This window comes from Meriones unguiculatus, chromosome 21 (genome assembly GCF_030254825.1).
Source record: "Meriones unguiculatus strain TT.TT164.6M chromosome 21, Bangor_MerUng_6.1, whole genome shotgun sequence".
NCBI classification, from domain to species: domain Eukaryota; kingdom Metazoa; phylum Chordata; class Mammalia; order Rodentia; family Muridae; genus Meriones; species Meriones unguiculatus.
The window spans coordinates 23,784,908-23,806,128 of NC_083368.1; the positions used below are offsets into that span (position 1 = coordinate 23,784,908).

General features: G+C 36.2%; 1 protein-coding gene across 5 annotated transcripts in view; it reads right to left on the minus strand.

Annotated features, from left to right (window-relative positions):
- Positions 1 to 21,221, minus strand: part of Hgf (hepatocyte growth factor) — a 69,053-nt gene that overhangs the window by 17,454 nt on the left and 30,378 nt on the right. For all 5 annotated transcript variants that reach the window (XM_060373747.1, XM_060373742.1, XM_060373743.1 and 2 more), the window contains 4 exons: positions 12,715 to 12,889; positions 11,003 to 11,130; positions 3,744 to 3,846; positions 1,417 to 1,547 (listed from right to left, as the gene is read on the minus strand). In XM_060373747.1, coding sequence (XP_060229730.1) covers positions 1,417 to 1,547; positions 3,744 to 3,846; positions 11,003 to 11,130; positions 12,715 to 12,889 — 537 coding nt within the window. The remainder of the gene's footprint in view (positions 1 to 1,416; positions 1,548 to 3,743; positions 3,847 to 11,002; positions 11,131 to 12,714; positions 12,890 to 21,221) is intronic.

The window sequence follows — 21,221 nt, forward strand, 5'->3', positions numbered from 1 at the left end:
CTCCCAAGTGCTGGGATTAAAGGCCTGGACCACCACTTCCTGGCCTTTTCTGTTTTTTTGTTTTGTTTTTGTTTTTTTAATGTCTTTACATTTGTTTATTAACTATATTCATTCTAAAAGGCTGATTTTTATTATTTTTCTGAATTCTCATATTTTAAATATTAGAATATTTTAATAAACATGAAATATACAGTACACAGTTTTTATGAACTATGTAAAATGCTATTTACACCTACACTTATATATTAAGTCTTTTTTACAAAGTTATCTTTTTAACTTTAGTACTAAAATTTAATAACAATACTAAAATGTATTTTATAAAACATAGTTGAACCTCCATATATTTTAGTGTTTTATTTTATTTATTTATTTATTTTTACAATTTATTCATGTTGTATCCTGGCAGTAGCCCACCTTGTCTCCTCCCTGTCTCACCCACTCTCCTTTTTCTCCTCCTGTGGACCTCCTCTAGTCCACTGGTAGGGGAGCTCCTCCTCTCCTTTCATCTGACCCTAGCCTATCAGGTCTCATCAGGGCTGGCTGCAATGTCTTATGCTGTGGCCTGCATCCCCCTCAGGGGTAAGTAATCAGAGAGCCAGCCACTGAGTTCATGTCAGAGACGGGCCCCTGCTCCCCTCATTAGGGCACCCACTTGGAAACTGAGCAGCCTGTGGGCTTCATCTGAGCGGAGATTCTAGGTCCTCTCCATGCACCGTCCTTGGTTGGACTATTGGTTTCTACGGGCACCCGTGGGTCCAGGATTTTTGTCTCTGTTGTTCCCCTTGTAGAGTTCCTGTTTCCTCCAGGTCTATTTTTCACCCCTTTCCATAAGATTCCCTGCTCTCTGCCTAAAGTTTGGCTATGAGTGTCAGCATCTGCTTCCATACCCTGATGGGTAGAGTGTATCCATTTTTGTATTTCGTAAAGATGATTTCAGGTATTTTCACAAACTTTGAAGACGTAGAGAATTCGCCAAGAGCTCTACTATACGTAGGTGACAAAGAGGTTACGGTGCTGGGATGAATCTTTCAGCCCAAACAAACTAACACAACAGTTTGTTACATTTTAATTCCAAGTGGAAAGTTTCTCAGGCGAGGGTCACTTTAAAATAGGCACAATTGCTTTTAATCTTAAAAAAAAAAGTGATAGATAGAGGGGGCAGGGAAGAAGAGAAGAAGAAAAAATAAGGGGGGGGGAAGGGAAGTAAGGGAATCCGGGAGGGGGGAGCAGGGGAAAATAATAGACAGAGGAGACAGAGTGTCGACTTGTGTGCGTAGCTTTCTGGAGAACTACATTTTTTTGAACCAATTGCAAAGTCCTACATCATCGTAACCTCTCCTTAAGACGTTGTTTTAGTGGAGATGCAGTACATTTGAAACATTCCAACTGAAAAGGAACATGACATGTACTACTTACAACGGGAAATAGGGCAATAATCCCAAGGAATAAGAGGGTTCCCCGTGTAGCACCAAGGGCCATGGGCATCGTCGTCGGGATTCCGGCAATAATTCTTATTCAGCTTGCTAGCATCTGGCTCCCAGATATGACTGTGAAAACAAGCTAGACATCAGGAAATACCTCTTCCAGCCAAGAGAAACAAAACATCACAAGAAGATAGGATCTTAACACACCTCCTTCATTACATACCCAACATGAGCTTTGGCTGCTGTTCTCATAGTTTGGAAGCCCGCTTTCAACTTAGAAATTTAAAGAATATGGAATCAGGCTCCATAATTATTATTTGTATAATTGTGAGAGATTTTGTGACTTGAACTCTATGTAATGTTTACATTGCAAAATAATAATTTTATGCATAAAATAGAGGAGCATTATCTAAAAGAAGTTGGATGTCGAAGATTATTATAAAATACATAGAAAATACAGGCTAGTGTATGTATAAGAATCATCTTTAGTAACATAATTGTCACAATAAATGAGAAAGTTCTTAATAAATTGCTAAATAAATTCTAAATTCTTTTCTTGGTTTAATACTGAGAAATAGAGTATTCTGGCAGGTAGCTGAGTAAAATATTTTCCCACATATATTAAATTTTACTTCAAAATGAAAAATTGTTATTCTATAAGATTATGCTCATTTTTGTAACATCTTGTTTACATTTGCTTCAGCAATATTAATTAAGCCAACATCTACACACAGTGATTTGACTCTGATCAAGTCATTAAAAACTGTAAATGAATGTTTTGTGCTACTTATTACTACTTTCGAATATAATTAAAAGTGTTTAGAATAAAACTGGAAAGACCTTGCACATGAAAACTTGGACCATCTTGTAGGTTCATTTTGTAGACTAATCAAAACAGCCAATTGTGTACTTCTCATGTGCTTGATTTTGCTGTTATTAATTCTTCAGTGACATTCTTCAGTGACCCTTACAAGAGAGGCTCTAAGACAATGCTCTACTCATTATGCTTGAGGAAACTAAGAATCCAAGAGAAAGTTAATTATTGAATGTCACATAACTTGTGAATAGCAGAGGTGGCGTTAGGACTGATGGCTGTTTTCAGACTCAATCACCATTGTCTGCTTCCTTCTGGAGTACCTGGTTCTTAAGCCAAAATGCTACTATGCAACTCAATAATTCACCAGTTTCCTCCATAATATTTTGAAGTGACTTTTAATTGTTCCCGCCAAAGAAAAGCTAATGTCAGTGAACTAAGAATTGTTAATAACCAGATGTATTGGCGCACACCTGTAATAGAAAAACCAAATTTTGAGTTGTAAATGATCATGAGCTCAAGGCATCCTATCTAAAAATGTTATATACCCTATTCCTTTATATTTTTAAAGTCAGTTAACTTAGAAATATCAACCACTGTTGCATACAGTTTAGATGAGAATTTTATATTCAAGATATAACCCAAAGCAAAGTGATTCAAATTCTCTTAATACTTGATCTTTTGTTCACACACAGAAATATCTTCCATATAATGATACAATGATAAAATGTACAAAAATGATGTAAAAAGTTATGTGGCAGGCATTTAGTTAAAGTATTCTAACTTATTTTTCTGTTGTTCTAGTCTGCATATTCTGTCATATTTATGGAAATTCGTTTTAAGTAAAAACTATGTGTCAGTCTTCGCTTATGTTTTTACAAATGCTGATACTATTTCCAGTGCCATTCTACCTTCTTTGAGGAAGTAGCCAACATAAATATGTATATTTCTTCAAAATATAAATGCTTTCCTTAAGTTATAAGTATATTTTTGTAATGACTTCAAAGTTTTATACATTACAGCTACTAGATACACTCTGTTTCCATGAATACTAGTAGTCAATGTATATTTACTGTAAATAGGCATATAAAAGATCATTTATTGATTTCATTCACAAACTGCTATTACTCTTATTTTTGCTAGCACTACCACCTTTGATCTGGCCACTGTACTGTCTTGTTGAGTTACGTAATGCTTTTTGTCAGTGTGGATACATCCTCCATGAAATTTGGGATCAAACTACATGCCTTCCTGTTCCCCACATTATATATTATATCACAGATCTGAAATTAAGTATTCGACAAATGTCACTGGTTAGATTCCATACTTAAAAGTTCGCAATAGAGAGAAAACAATGGTAAAGGTTACATAGGCAAGATCAACCCCTATTTCCTATTGGCTCCCTCTATCCAAATACAGAAGGGAACAGCTGTGCGTATTTGAATGTACATAATTAGTACTATCATCACATTTTATAAGTAGGAAGAAAACAAAAATCAATGTACCGGTGTAGGTCTTCCATATTCTTGTCCCACATGGAGCATGTGAGTCCAGACCTTGTTTTGGATAAGTTTCCCATGTAATTCTTCCCATTGCCACGGTAACAATCTAGGCAAAAAATACACAAGACTCAACACTATTGAAAAGGGTAAAATGTACATATTTTGTAAGCATGTGAAGCCATCAAAATCAACATAATAATGAAAACACAAACTAACATGAGTGTGAATTAATGGGAGACACCTCAAATTAAAATATCTCTACTCTTAGCCCACTTTTTATTTCAGTTGTGAACGTTTATATCATAACACTCCTCACATTAAAAAAAAAATCAGACAGCTAGTTCTTGGGGAAACCAAGGAAATGAAATGTTTAAAGTTATCTTTGTAGATCCCAGAATTTTCTTTTGAAACTTTTCACTGCACAGAAAATTAACAAGAATGACATAATAAAATTGGATGCCAGGCAGTTACTTGTGTTTAGATTTTGGTTTCTTGTGATGTTGACATGCTGAGTCACCCCAAGACAGCTATTGTGCAAATGGTCTTTGGTTTCAGTTAGTTGGGTTGTTTTCTCATTTATGAGATCATCCTAAGGGTGCTTGACAGGAACACAGCACAGGTAATAGCTTGTCCTCTTCAGAGTGGGCATATGACGTCAATTTGGTTCATCATGGTTGATTATCTGGTCAGTCGGTTGAGTAATGGAAAGGAAGAAACTTCTTTTTGTATGTAACAATAACAGCAGATCCTAATTCTGCTGGACTTTGAGAATGAGTAAGCATCCTACTTCTAAACAAATTCCACAAGATGTTGAAGCATCCATTGATAGTTTTTTTGTGAGTCAGTTATTACTACATTGTGTATAGAATGGTTATTTTTGTATTTCTAGTAACTTTTCCTTCCACATCTCCCCCGAGTAAGTATTAATTGTATCATTGTGGTATACATAGTGACTTGTCGATTCCATTTTTTTTGTTCAAAGGAATAAATGAATTTATATACATATAGATGAAAAATATTTATTTCCTTACTCTTGTTTATTTGATGTTCAAAATGTTCAAATAGCCAATGCAAGCTACTTTGAATTGACCTCTGTGTCTGTTTTTGTCCGAGTTCAAGTGTGTTGCTTCATACTTCGCTGTAGCGCTGGTTCTGAGCATGCTACATACACATTTCTCTTTTTTTAATTTTATTTTTCTCATTAGTTACATTTTGTTAATTCTGTATCCCAGCTGTAACCCTCATTCCCTCCCCAATCCCACCCTCCCTCCCTCATCTCCTCCCTGCCCCTTTCCAAGTCCATTGATAGGGGAGGACTTCCTCCCCTTTCATATGACTCCCTTTTATCAGGTATTTTCAGATTTTCAGGACTGGCTGCAAAGTCCTCCTCTGTGGCCTAAGAGTACTGCTCCTCCCTTGGGAGGTGGGGAGGTCAAAGAGCCAGTCATTGAGTTCTTGTTAGAAATAGTCCTTGTTCCCCTTACTATGGGAAACCAATTGATTACTGACCTATCACGGGTCACATCCGAGCAGAGGTTCTAGGTTTTATCCTCTCATGGTCTTTGTTTGAGTGTCCATCTCAGAAAAGACCCTGTGCCCAGGTATGTTTGGTCCTTGTGGAGCTCCTATCCTTTCCACATCAAACTCCCCTTCTTTCATATGATTCCCTGCACTCTGCTGAAGGTTTGGTTATGAGTCTTAGTCTCTGCTTTGGAGCACTGCTAGGTAGAGTCTTTCAGCTGCTTTCTGTGGTAGACTCCTGTTATACGTTCAATGCATATCCCATTTGTCTTTCTAAATGAGGGTAGATCATCATACCCCGTGTCCTCTTTCTTGATTATCTTCTTTAGGTGTATAGATTTCATTATGTTTATCCTATCTTTTAGGTCTATATAAGCGAGTATATTCCATGTTTTATATACACATTTTTCACTCACATCTTTCAATAACACTGAGTGTCAACAACTAGAAATACCTCCGCTCAGAACTGCAGCAAATCCATGTTGTGAGTGCCATTGCTTTAAGTATACATACCAAGTGTCTCTGTTCTTATGAAAACATAGTAATTTAATTACAGTTTTCCTATCATCATCACTAAGCATATAAGTACAAATTAGTATCTTTGGCTTTACATGATTATTTTTTAACTGTGCTTTGGATAACTGACTTGAATTGCAACAGGTAATTAAATGAATTTTGTCTTGAGATTAGAATAACATTAGAAAATTTTTCTGAAATAGTCTTAAACGCACAGCTGCCTTTTTGTACTAATTATTATGCAAAGACATTCCCAACATTGGACATTATCAGAGAAAAATATCAACCAACTCTGACAAATGCTCATGTTGTTCTGCGATTTTTGCAGCATCAACTATTCAGTTGAGATTTGATTTTTGTAAAAACAAGCAATCATGTTCATTTCATTAGTATGTAAATTTTATTTAATATTCAATAAATGGCAAACAAACATACCAAATAAATACATTAAAATTAATTTTTATGATTTATTAACTATAAATACTTGATTTTTAAAGATTTATTACAATTTGTTGATTTTGTATTCTAGCTTAGCCCCTCCCTCATCCATTCCTTCTTCTCCTCCCATGCTTTTCCCCCAGTCCACTGATAGGGGAGCTGCAAAGAATGTATGAAAGAAGGGGGGAAATAGAAAGACTTGGAGGAGACAGGAGCTCCACAAGGAAAGCAACAGATCCATAAAATCTGGGCCCAGGTGTCTTTTTCTGAGACTAATACTCCAACCAAGGACCATGCATGGAGATAACCTAGAGCCCCTGCACAGATGTAGCCTATGGCAGCTCAGTGTTCAAGTGGGTACCCTAGTAAGGGGAACAGGGGCTGTCTCTGACATAAATGCTTGATTAGGCATTTCTATATAGCCATGAGTGTGTACGTTTTTCAGATGACAAAACTAAAATGGTCTGGCTCTCAACATCATAGTTCTGTCTTCATTGTGAAGAAGAAATAGAATTTTCATAAAAATTAACTACTGTGTCCATATTTTCAAATTTATGTGTAAGATAGATAAAATGAGTATATATACATATATATATATATGGATTGTTTTACATTTGAGTGCATGCGCAAAAAGGAAAAGAGAATTATAATATATAATTGGTATATAATTTAGATTTATAATAAGTTTATAATAGGTTCATAATAGATGGGTAAGTGGGTAAATGAGGGATGATAGATATGGATAGATAGATAGATAGATATTAAATGTTTGAGAAATAGATAAACAGACAAATGATATATATAAATAGGAAGATGATAGATAGATAAGGATATGGATAGATGATAAATTAATATAAAAGCAAAGATTATTGATTAAAGATTCTTGATTTATATTTCTATATACCCATGATTGTATAAAAATTTTTCAGATGAAAAGTGGTCTGCATCTTGACAGCACCGTTATTACTTCATTTAGATTAAGGAAAAGATTTTTTTAATTATTTTTTATTTTTTATATTAATTACAGTTTATTCACTTTGTATCCCAGCTGTAGCCCCCTCTCTCATCTCCTCCCATGCCCCTCTCCAAGTCCACTGATAGGAAAGGTCCTCCTCAAGTTCACTATTATATTTGTATTTCAAAGTTTATGTGTAAAATAGATAAAATGTGCTTCCTTATCTTCTGCTTCCTTAGTCATTTTTTCTTATTGAACAAATGATACTTTATATTATCTTCATTTTAATTCTTCTTGAGTTGGATAGGTAACTATTGCCTATTTTGCAAATTTTAAAAACTTTCAATTTATTAATTGATTTTATATTTTTCTGAGGTATATTTTCATTTGATTTTACTATGATAATTTTCATTTTTTATTTCTTTCACCTCTGTTCTTTTAGTATAGAATATTATGTTTTCTGAGTTGATTAAATATATAAACTGTATGTCTTCATAACTTACCAAATATAATTTATCAAGATTTTTAAATATGTAATTTTAATTTTTACTTTCTGTTAACAATATTAGTAATCTACATATAAAATTAATACTTATTATAATATGTATTATAATTATATATAATGTATTACATAGTATAGTATATAGTATTATATTATATATTTTATATATAATATGATATAATATATTATAATTATAATACTTATTATAATTAAAATAATACTAGAATAACATCAGTTCATATGTGTATATATATATAGAGAGAGAGAGAGAGAGAGAGATTGCTTTACATGTGTATGCCTACAGAAAAAGAGAAAGGGATTTATAATATATAATTGGCATATAGTATAAACTTATAATAAGTTTATAGTAGGTATCCTTATAACAGATGATAAATAATATATAAGTAGGTAGATATAGAAGATATATAGGTAGATAGATGGATAGATAGGTAAATGATAGAGAGATAGATAGGTGATAGAAAACATAAATAGAAGGATGATAGAGAGATATAGAAAGATGATAGATGGATAGCCAGATGGATATATACATATATAGACTGAGAGATAGATAGATAGATAGATAGATAGATAGATAGATAGATAGATAGATAGATATAGATGATTGATACAGATGATGGATAGATTTGATGGATAGATCACATGTAGATGATTTACTGACAGATAGTTGAAAAATAAACAAATAGATGATAGATGATGGATAGATAAATTATAGATGATAGAAGATATATATAAATAGATGAGAGATAGATATATAGATAACAGACATGTAGATAGATGGATAGATAGATAATATATAGGTGATAGATAGAAATATAGATGATAGATAAGCATAATTTCAGATTGGCAGTAGCATATAATCACTTAACGGTCAGCAAATTTCTCAGCTAGATGTTGAACTGATTGGCAGTATTTCCTGAGTACTGACTCTGTGCTTTCTTCACAGAGTGTTCCTGAAAGAGTCAAGCAGACTCTTGCGAGAGCCAGCTGAATTTACTGTAACAGAATATGTTTATAAGAAATTAAAGAGAGAAAAGATGGGAAAATGGAGAGTCTAATTCAGTGTCATTTGTCCTAATTGGACAATTTGAACAAATTACTTTATTCATTGAAGTAAACTTTTGATCTTTAATTAAATATATTCATTACATAAGTGATCTCATCTACTTAATCACCAAATAAAATATTTACATATTCTATTCTCTTGTAAGTAGCCCCATGTGTGTAAAAACAACTCAGTACAGGCCAGAAAGTAGAAAAGCAGCTGTGTCCATTTTCTTCTACCACAATTTCAGCAACTGTCTTAGTGAATGAGGCAGAGATGCAGAAGACTCATATGGTAACAAATGTCCCTTAATTATTGGTTTTAACTTTATTTCCAGCTGACCTTTAAGTCTCCAAATGTGTGAGGCTGGCTAAAGGAACCCTTTATTGGCTCATTCTACAACTCTGTTTTCAGAGCTGCTCTTGAACAGTGGCATTGGGGAAAATCCTACAGGACAGAAGTAAGTATAGGGCAATAAGCCTAAGAAATGGAGTTTTTTGGCTCTGTTGCTCTCCCTTTGGAGCTCCTGCCCCCTCCAGGTCCTTCTATCCCCCCCTTCTTTCGTAAGATTCCCTGCACTCACCAGTCCTGATGAAAACTGATAGACTAGGATCAGAGGGAAGTGGAGGATGACCTCCCCTATCAGTAGATTTGGGGAGGGGCATGGGAGAAGATGAGGGAGGGAGGGTCAGATTGGGAGGGGACTAGAAAAGGGGCTACAGCCCAGACACAAAGTGAATAATCTGTAATTAATAAAACAATAAATAAATTTTTAAAAAAGAAAAAAAAAAGATTCCCTGCACTCTTCACAAAGTGTGGCTATGAGTCTCCGTCTCTGCTTTGATACACTGCTGGGTAGATTCTTTCAGAGGACCCATTGGCCATCTCTTTGATCACCTCCCCCTGGAGCTGGGGAGGGGTGGGGACAGCCTTGCCAGGCCACAGAGGAAGACGATGCAGACAGTCCTGATGAGACCTGATAGGCTAGAGTCAGAGAGAAGGGGAGGAGGTCCTCAACTATCAGCGGACTAGGGGAGGGGCATAGAGGGAGAAGAGGGAGGAAGGCTGTGACTAGGAGGAGATGGGGGTGGGACTACATCGGGATACAAAGTGAATAAATTGTAATAAATAATAAATCAATAAAAAAAGAAAAACTTGGAATCTTAAGGTAGGATTGGACTTTTCATGACAACGGCCATGATTTTCAAGTTTACACGAAACAAAGTATGATCAATAAAAGTATAGTTCTCAATTTCCTGCACATCGACGTGTGTCTAGAGTCATTATTCACCGCTGATTAACTATTTTCCACAGAGTGAACTCCATCTGTCTCCTACTGCTCCCCGCACTGGCTGACTTGAAGGACCTATATGTCCAAGTTAATGGCATTTGTTCTAAACCCTGTAATGAACGTTATCCTCACCATCACCCAGGTGACAGTCACCTTCTTAGGCATGAGCTGCTGAAACACTGCTGCTTGGCCCTAGCTGTAACCCTCCCTGAGAACTCTATTCCTACGAAGCAGCCAGTGTGATCAGCTGAAACTCATATCAGATTACATAATTTCTCAGCCTCGAAGAAACCCTTCCCTACATCTGTTAGGAGAGCTCCTGCAAAGCTGGTGTGATTTAACCTTTCTGTCTTTCCATCCTCATGGACTGGTCCATCTTTCTCACTTGGTACAGCGTGTTCAAATTTTCAAGTATTCCCTCCTCTTGAACTACTTGCATTTTCAGTTTCCTAGGATGTTCTTCTGACTATACGGACTCTCCTTATATCACCTTATACTCTACACAGACCATCGTCCCTCACATGGAAAGAAGAGCGCAGCACCTCTCTTCTCTCACTTGTAGCTCATTTTCCCTTTATTTAGCTGCAAATTTACAGAACTGTCCACTAGCATCTTCATTTTTCACGCTCCCTGCCTATTAAAAGTAGTCTGGGCTGAAGAAATGGCTCAGCCATTAAAGCCTAGGCTCACGACCAAAAATATAAAAAAGTAGTTTTTCTGGAGCCAGGTTTTTACTGTCATGCATTGGTACTGGCTTTCTATGGCCATCTAGAACCATACTCCCCCTTGAATAGTAGCTAACTAAATAAATATTAAATGAATTAACAAAGGAATTAATACATAAAATATACCATTCTGATTTCGTGATCGTCCTTGTAAGCCTCAAGAACAATTCAACAAAAAATTTAATGTGTCCTCCCTCTAGGCATGTCCCCTGGATTTAATCACACCCACACTACAAAATGTCAGCTATTACCTTGTCCACTTGACATGTCACACTTGGGGATTTGGGAGCAGTAGCCAACTCGGATGTTTGGATCAGTGGTAAAACACCACGGTGATTCAGCCCCATCTGGATTGCGGCAATAATTTTCTCTAAGGTCCCTATTGAGAGGAAGCATGTTAAGGTAAATCGTAGCACTACCACATTTCTGCTCTCCCCGATGTATGTGTGGTTTGTATTAGAACAGTGATAATAACTTGGAACTCTGTATACACCACACACACTCCCCAGGGTAGTGAAATAAACACTGTCCTTCAAACCTCAGACTTCTCCGTGCACTCTGCTGCCGGAGGGACCATAGAGGGAGCAGTCCTCAGTTCTCCTCACTCAGCCTCCAAGTTTGACTTCCACTATACATGCAGCATATATTTGGTATATATTATACATAATAGGGAGAACCCATAATTCTCTTTTAGATGAGGTTTTACTAATATCTACTTCTCTTATTTAAAATGGAATCTGAAACTCTCCAAACATTGAAAGAGAGGTATTTTTCTTGCTTTATTTATGTATTTCTTTGTTACATGTAATTTAATGCATATATTTCTTCTAATCAAAAGGGGTTTCTCTCCTGTTCAGAGAAGCTGCGTATTACCTTTATGAATAGTACTAAACAGTTAAGATGTAATTATAATACACATGCCTAACAGTGGAGTAAGTTGTCGGTGTAGGTCATTCCCATCTTTCATCAGCATTTTAATTAGAAATGGATGAAGAATAGAAGATAGATTTCCATGACGGACATGAGAGAATTTAAACCAGAATGACAAGTCTAAATTATATTCTTATAAAACACTGAGAAAATCAGAATGAGATCTAGTGGGTTAACTAACATGCACGTGCATGCATACTCGCACACCCACAAATCTCCTTTCCATTTGGACCAGGAGAGTTTGGAGCTCTCCATCCTGCTGTGTCAGGTTGTCTTATTAAAAGCCAATTATATAAAGCCAATATAAGTTATTTATAGGAGCTATTTGAGCAAAACCACTATGCATAGCATGCATGTTATAAATTCCAAAAGCAACTACTTCATGTTCCTTCTAACAAGGTGGACAACTTAAAACCACATGGCAGTATTGTAGCAGCCACCCAACAAGACAGTCAATGGGTAAGGAATTGTGGGGACTGTTTAGAGCCACAATGTAATTAACACTGGAAGCCAGTTCCTTTGATTCGGCTGATTCGCATATTTTTGATTCCCATTATTTGCACAGATCCAGAAAGAATTGAAAATACACTTACACCACTAAAAAATACTTTTGTTCATGGGCTTTTTAAGGCTGAAAACTTAGCAGTTTGAGCTGTTGATGAAAATCAAAGTGTATCGCACTGTAAAAGAAGAGAAGGCAATCCTTGTCTTCATGCAAGTAAGAAAATGAACGAGTCTGAAACCAGACAGCTGTTATGAAAAGTTAATTTCTTAAATAAATCTTTATAAGAAAAACTATAATGATGAAGAACCTAGAAATGTGTTTTATAAAATATAGTTTATCAACCCTCCAGATCAGTATTACCCAGAATGCTTGTTAAATGCTTATTTGAAGTCTGAAAAGAAGACTATCACCCATTTTTCCCTTACATACACCTAGGTAGGGCATTGATTCGTGATACAGAGTAAAAGCAGGCTGCTGCATTTTCCTCAGATTCTCTAAAGCTTGCAGCATTTCCCAGAACTGTCTTACTTGCACTTGAAGTTCTCAGGAGTGATGTCATGCTTGTGAGGGTACTGAGAATCCCAGCGCTGACAGGGAATTCCATTCCAAATGGTATTGCTGGTTCCCCTGTAGCCTTCTCCTTGGCCTTGAATGCATTCAGTGGTTTCCATAGGAACATCAGAGTCATTCACAGCACCATGAGCTATTGGTGGAAAAGAAAATGAACTTAACAAAAACATTTCATGATGCTTCACCCCTTCAGTGGCCATTGCACTTGCGGTGCCAGGGATTTTATTTTTATCATGTCTAAAGCTGAAAAGAGGGTTAAATGAAGTTAAAAATTTACACTTAACATATCACTATCTTCATTGCAATTTTCCTTTCACATTAACCCTAAATTATTTTTTCTCATGAAGTTTTGTAAAGATATTTTTTTCCACATATCTCTACCAGGTACATGCTAAAACAAATTATTTCTGAAATGGCTATGGAGTCATTCTTAGTCAAGTTCCTTCAGTAAATACAAACTGAACAGCTAAATCTCCAACAGTTTTCTTTTATATGTTGACTGCTGTGTAAGTTGATACATCACTTTTCTTTCCACCAAATTTTTGGGGATTTAAAAAAAAATGAGTTGTTCCTATATATCTTTTCTAACTCTCTCTCTCTCTCTCTCTTTCTCTCTCTCTCTCTCTCACACACACACCTCAGTTACTCTGTAAAAATAATCATGAAATTAATTTTACCATAAGTCAGACTCATTATCTGTCTTGAATGTATTCTCCATCAAATAGAACAGAAAACAATCCAGAAGATGAGTGTGAGGATGCCCACCGGGAATCCCTGCACTAGGAAGGCTGGAAAGGGAAGGCCACAATTTGAGACCAGCATGGACTATGCCAACATCCTGCCTCAAAACAAACCCAGAAGTAAAATGCATAAAGCTCTGATTGGCTTAATAGACTCAGAAGTAAACGCCTCACTTGTTCTTTATGTCAAATCATCATACAACAATCTTTAGATAAAAAAACATTTTTTACCATCTTGAACAGTTTTAGATTTAAGTAAATTTTTTCTGTGGCAACACATTCCAGAACTAGATGGAATACCTGTACAAATACAGAATGGTCCATCCATGTTTTCTCTATGTAGCAGTTTAAAATTGTTAACACAGCATTTTACTTTTCTAAGTTTATTTCTCTTTTATTTGTAGACTGATGTTTTACTTCACCAAGTTACCTGAGCTATGTTTATGCTTAGGCAAGCTAAGTACTGCCTATGTGTAGCATTATTCTATAAAGCTCTGTAAATACAAACAACAACAACAACAACCAAAAAAACAATAAAAAATAAGGAGTGAATAGTTACACAAAAGGTTAGTTCAACTTGAAAAAATCTAGAATTCGTGGGAAATGGGCCTCAGAGCATGCCTATGGCCTTGATTATTTTACTTGAGGTGGAAAGCCCCCACACAACATTAGCGGAACAATTCCAGGGTGAGGATCCTTGGTGGCCTAAGTAGAAAAGAGAGCTGAGCAGCACTCCTTCTTGTGGCTGTGACATGAACCAGTACTTCAAGCCTTTGCCATCTTGACATTCCCCCGTGTGGATTGTGACTTAAAACTGTGAGCCAGAATAAATCCTTTCTCCATTAACTTGCTTTTGTTGGGGTATTCTCTCACAGTAAACAATGGTTTCCCTCTAATTTCTCTTAAAACTTATTATAATAATAACTTAGCTCTAATTCATTTAAAATATATAACATTTTATGCGTTTCTTTTATAAAATAGAACTGTTGCTCAAAAATTCTAACTTTAATTCAAATAAAATTTGAATTAAACTTTAATTTAATTAAACTTTAATTCAAATTCAAATAAAGATAACAATGTTCAGCGATTGACATTAATGTTGCTAATTGAAAGCAATATATGAAATAACATATAGTGATAGATGGATGATAGATGACAGCTTCATAAGTAATAAAAAAACAATGTTCTATTAAGTGACTTAGATAGAAGTTCATACTGAGGACCCAAGACTTAATTTCAATATTATTTAAAAGCCTTTGATATAATGTAAAATAAGATGAATTTCACAGTCCCCAATAACTATATTTCATTAAAGTTACAAATCATTGGGAACTTGCTCATTATCTGATGGAATGTTTTTATATAGAAACAGGTTTTATTTATTTTTTATTACTTACACTTTATTCACTTTGTATCCCAGCTGTAGTTCTCTCCCTAGTCACCTCCCAACCTCACCCTCCCTTTCTCATCACTTGCCATGCCCCTCCCCAAGTCCACTGATAGGGGAAGTCCTCCATCCCTTCCCTCTGATCCTTGTCTCATCAAGACTGGCTGCTTTGTTTATCTTTTAATTACAAATATCTGTAAAGTATGAGAGAAAATTACATTAAATAGTAAAGTTCTCTCTCTCAAAAAAAAAAAAAAAAAAAAAAGACTGGCTGCATTGTCTTCCACTGTGGCCTGGTAAGGCTGATTCCGCATCAGAGGGAGGTGATCAAAGAGCCAGCCACTGAGTTTATGTCAGAGGCAGTCCCTGTTCCCATTACTAGGGAACCCACATGGAGACTGACCTTCCATGGGCTACATCGGTGCAGGGGTTCTAGGCTATCTCCATGCATGTCTTTGGTTGGAGCAACATCTCAGAAAAGACCCCTGGGCCAGTGTTTTGGATCTGTTGCTTTCCTTGTGGAGCTCCTGTCCCTTCCAGGTCTTTCTTTCTCCCCCTTCTTTTATAAGAGTCCTAGTACTCTGCCCAAAGTTTGGCTATGATTCTCAGCATCTGCTTTGATACCCTGCTGAGTAGAGTCTTTCAGAGTCCCACTGTGGTAGGCTCCTGTCCTGTTCCCTGTTTTCTCTCTCTTTTGATGTCTTTCCCATTTGCCTTTCTAAGTGAGGATTGATCATCTTACCCAGGATCTTCCTTCTTGCTTAGCTTCTTTACTTAGATCATTTCTATAGTTCGTTACTAGAAACAGGTTTTAAAATGTGTTTTTTCTTTAGGAGTATAGATTTTAGTATGTTTATTCTATATTATATGTCTAATAACCACTTATGAATGAGTATATACTATGTATGTCTTTCTGTTTTGTGGTAACCTCACTCACAATCTTTTAGATTCTATTGATTTGCCCACAAATTTCATGATTTCTTTGTTTTTAATAGCTGAGTAGTATTCCATTGTGTAAATATACCACTATTTCTCCATCCATTCAATTACTCCATTGAGGGACATCTAGATTGTTTTGAAACTCTAGGGAAGATGCTCAATCCTCCATCAGAAGAGTAAACACGATAGACATTGGAAGCAGGAGAAGACAGGGAACATGACAAGGCTGCCTATCACAGACAGCCTCTGAAAGACCACTGATCAAGGTATCTAAGCAGAGGCTCAGACTCACAGCCAAACTTTGGGCAGAATGCATGGAATTTTATGAAAGAAGGGGGAGACAGAAAGACGTGGCGGGGACTGGAGCTTCAAAAGGAGAGCAACAGATCCATAAAAACTGAGCCCTGGGGGCACTTAAGAGAATGATATGCCAACCAAGCACAATACATAGAGAGGACCTAAATCCCCGGCTCAGATGTAGCCCATAGACTCCGTCTCTAAGTAGGTGCCCTAATAAAGGGGGCAGGGGCAGAATCTGGCATGAACTCAGTGGCAGGCTCTCTGATCACCTCTGCCTGGCACAGTCTTGCCAGGCCACAGAGGAAGACAATGCAACCAGTCCTGATGAGACCTGAGAGGCTAGGGACAAATGGAAGGGGAAGAGGACCACCCCTATCAGTGGACTAGGGGAGGGATATAGGGGAAAAAGAGGGAAGAAGGGTGGGATTGAGAGGAGATAAGGGAGGGGGCCACAGCTGATGGATAGAAATTGAATAAATTGTAATAAATGAGAATAATAAAAAAATAAGATAAAATGAAAACAAAATGGTACTTTTTCTACTGTGTAAAGCTTCTTCTAGACTAAAAAAAAAGTCATAGGGGTTATCTAGAAGCAGGACATTCTGCCTCAACTCCCCATTCATTATTCAGTATGACTACAAATATTGACAAAAACCTATTCCCGTTAATATTTGAAACACTACATAGAGGTTTAATATAAAAGATAAGTTGAAATATATTTAGTGAAGAAGATTTTTGAGGTGAATAAAGATGACAATAACTCTTTAGGAAATCAGTATCTGGCAGATGCAAGAAGTGGTTGTAAGCAATAACATAATTACAGAAAAAAATGAGGAGTAGAGAAATTTTCATATGAATAGCACATTTGTAAATTTCAGGAATACCTACAGTATAAAAATTGTGACTCTAAAAGAAATCAAAGAGAAAAAGAACATGCAGTTGGGTGGGTATGGAAGGACAAAGATCAGGGAGGATTTTAGAAATGGAAAATAATGTTATGTAAATATTTTTCATAAAAGTTAATTTAAACAAAGGAAATCAATTGTACAGCTATATTAGGAAACTATTTCACTAATGCTTCAGCCACTCTCATGTCAGGGTCAAGCTGAGAAGGCTCTGCTGCTACAGTTAACTTTATCTCAGCTGAAAAAGTTTCCAAGCAGAAATAATTAAGAAACATTCTGCTTTTAAGTGAAATTATAAAATACCTACCATTTAAAGTGGTAGGTTGATTGTTCACCTCAGCTTTTAGTCACATATTGCTACATATTGCATCATTTTATATCATCATTATTATTATTATTATTATTATTATAATTATGCTTTGAAGATATTTTTTTATTTAGGGCCTACTTCCTTTTCAGTCTTTCAAAGGATGGAATTACAACCATGCTTACCACTTCAAGAGAATATTTTAGAGATTTTGATGGAAAAATTATTTTAGAAAGTCATTCTTTGCTGAAAAAAAAAAAACAGTAATATGGTAGAGAGACACCAAAATAATGAGGGGTTGGGAAGATTGTATGATCAGTAAGGTACCTTCCTCACAATTTGGAACACTCGAGTTCAGATCTGCAGCACACACAGAAAATCTGTGTGGTCCAGTGGGCATTGTAGCCCAACATAGAGTGGATGGATGGTCAGTGGGGATGGGCAGAGGAAAGCAGAGGTCAGAGACACTGTTTCAAAAACTGAGATGTAGAATAATTGATGTTGTCAATTATATACATGTTGTCAATATACATGTTGTCAATCTTTGGCCTCCACAACACATGCATGACAGACGTATTTGTACACATACATGCAGATGTGCATACACACACAAACATATCGGCTTAATAATGATAATCATGTTTATTTAATAAGGCAATAAGCATCTGTAACTTTATAGAATTTTAAATATCTTGGTTTTTATTTTTTATTTTAATTTATTGGAAACGTATTATTTTAACCACAAAGGAAAATATTGAGCTAGTTTTTTGGTAAATACTAAATTCAGGTTAGTACATCTGTACTTATTTCACTTCACATTCAGCTGCTAGAGGTGACCTCATCAAGAACTACATAATTCTGCAGTGAATATAATAAACAATTTGGATGAATGAAGATATATTAATACAAATACTTAGGGCAACTAAGTAACTTTAATCAATGACACTTATTATGAGACTCTTTGAAGCTGTTCAGTAAATATTATCTGATGAATGATAAATATTATTCATGATAAATGATTTGTCCACAGACCATTCAACTATGATATAAATGTCTGATGTCACTGCTCGCATACTTATTGTTCAAATAAAATAATGTATTTCTGAATTGCAATAAAAAAAATAGGCTCCTTCTGCTGCCCTACTCTATGAACACCAAAACCTGGAGCAAAAGGAAAACAAATGCTTCATGATAATTGATTTGGAAAGGGCTGTCAAATGTTGGGAAAGGCATTCCTTTGTACTTAATCCTTCAGCATGGGACTTGAATTGAAGAAGGTTTGAAAGAGCCTTTAGTGGCCATTTGAAGAGTTAAAGAAGAGCAACATCGTAGCCAAGTATCTGTTGAAGCTGATCAGCTCAAGATAAAACAGCATACTTTTGAAATACATCACCACCACACACACAAATATTTTTGCAAGTATGTCTACCAAGTTCACGCTGAACATACCAGGAACTCTTCTGAGAGTTCCTCACAAATAAAATATTTGTCAGGGGTGTCAGTGGTGGCCAGGCTTTGGAAGCAGATGGAATGATATTTATGTGCTCTTCTGTGGCCTAGGAGTAGAGGTATGTTTGTCCTTGATGATTGACACAAATTTTCTATTTGGAAATACTTTAAGAAACACACTATTAAGTGTAATTAATAATAAAAAAGAAAGAAAAAAAAAGGAAATACACTATTCAGTAATGAAATTTCCAATGTCTTATTACAAAGCCATGAAACACAATGGGGGCTACTTGGAATAATAGTTTCACTCCTGGTTTGGATGCAGTGTCCTGGTGGCCAGAACATTTGAAGGCAGTTTGCAAGTTTGAATAGATATTTTTAGATGAAGAGGACTGGCTTATCTAATTCCTAGGGCACGCATCTTTTCTAAGTAGAAACAGATCTCCGAAGACAGATTAACCAGGCATGGTGGCATTTGGCAGGCTAAAGAGAGTGTGGTTCAAGAGATCAAGGCCAGCTTGGACTAGACTTAAAAGACCCTATTTTAAAGAAGTAAGTAAACAAATTTAATTAGTGTTCTCTGTGAAAATCTTGCCTGACTTTTGAAGAGAAACTTTTTATTTGTTTTTGTTTTTCAAGAGAGTTTCTTGTCTTAGACTCACTTTTTAGACCAGGCTGGCCTCAACCTCACAGACATCTGCCTGCTTCTGCCTCCCTGAGTGCTGGAATTACAGGTATGTGCCACTGTGCCTGGTTGAGAAACTATTTGTTTTTTAAATGGATATCTATGAATGGGAACTAGAATGTCAGAATCTCAAAGAGCCACACCCAGGGCTTAATCAGGTTTATACAAACAAGTAAACCCTCACATCCTTACATTCACAATCCTTGCCAAAAATAATTCAGCTTTTTCAACCGAGGGAAGCAGCCTGACACCCTCCCCTGTGAGCATGCACATGCATGTAGAGATCAAAGAGTTCATCAAATATTTCAGAGAAAGAAAGAGGTGCCCTATTCTTACGTGGATGCTAGGGATACAGACTCAAGTCCTCACACTTGCAGAGCACATTCTTACAGCCCCTGATGCACCTCCCTAACTCATACTTCTATCCTTTTCTCGGTAGTTAAGAATAAATTGCTTAGCACACCAGTGAGCAAACACCTGATTTGATTATCCCCTGGAGCTCATCCCATCTCGTAGCTTCATAAACAGCTACTGAGGGGTAATGAAAAACTGGATTCACCCCATGATGCTCTCCAGAGACTCGAGTACAGTATGTAAAGCCACTCTCCAGTCAACAGTACTTGTGCTTCTTGGACCACAAAGGGCAGGATCAGACCCACTGTAAATTTAAAGAGCTTCTTGTTTCAAAGTTGACATGGGAAAGCAGTAAAGACCTCCAAACTACAAACCTCAAATTGCTTGCACGTTTGCTCTCCATGTGAAGCCAGTGTTCATACTGAAACATTTCCCTGGACTTTGTCCAAGTCTTTTCTGGTACAAAATACACAGGAGACAAGGCATTCATGAAAGGTCTTCAGTTCCATAGTGTTATTTCTTAGAAGATGACTTGGAAAAGCCATCCAACTGAAAGACTTTTCCCTTGAGAAGGATATTGATAGTGTGATTTTTTTTTTCCTGACTGAGAATATAATACAAATTTTATTTATATGAGTCTCTTCTCTGGCCTTGAACTTCCAATAAAACTCGGTGAAACAGTCAGATTTCTTTAAGAAGAAAAACAATTTGTCATAAATAGTTTCCCAGCATATGAGTACACTGAAGTTTTAAACATAGTGATACTTTCTTTTTAAATGGCCTTAGAGTGAGTATCACCACAAGGAAGGCTTTTGTATTTGTTATTGGTGGCTATTTTGTCATAAGAAGATGCCAAGTAGTTTAAGCAATGGTGATTTATTTTCTCACAGTTCTGGGGACTGGGAAGACCTAGACCAGCCTCCTGGTCAGCTGGTTCCTAATGAGGGCTCCTTTTGTCCTATAGATGGCTGACTTCTTGCCTTGTCCTGGAATGATAGAGGAACAGAGGAAAAAATCCTTTTTCTTTCATTATAAGACCCTCATTCCCACTAGCTTTTGGCCCTTTCTTAGAACTCTACTTAATGTTAAATCCCTTTTAAAATACTTCTGCCAAAATATAATTATGTGGAGATTTAATGCTACAACATTCAAGTTTAGGGACTGTACAATTCAGTCTATTGAAATACCAGAAATAGGTGCCTGAGTTTTGAAAGACCTGGGTAGTACATACTTCTGAAATGTCTCCTGTCAACTACAAATCTTCTACAAGTTTAAAAACTGAGAAAGAAAAGAAGAAAAGGAATAACAGAAATGAGATAACACAAGACCAGCAAAAATTAAGTCAAGAAACAGCAACAACCACAGTAGCCCAGCAAACCTTGAAGCCTAAGAATGAGCT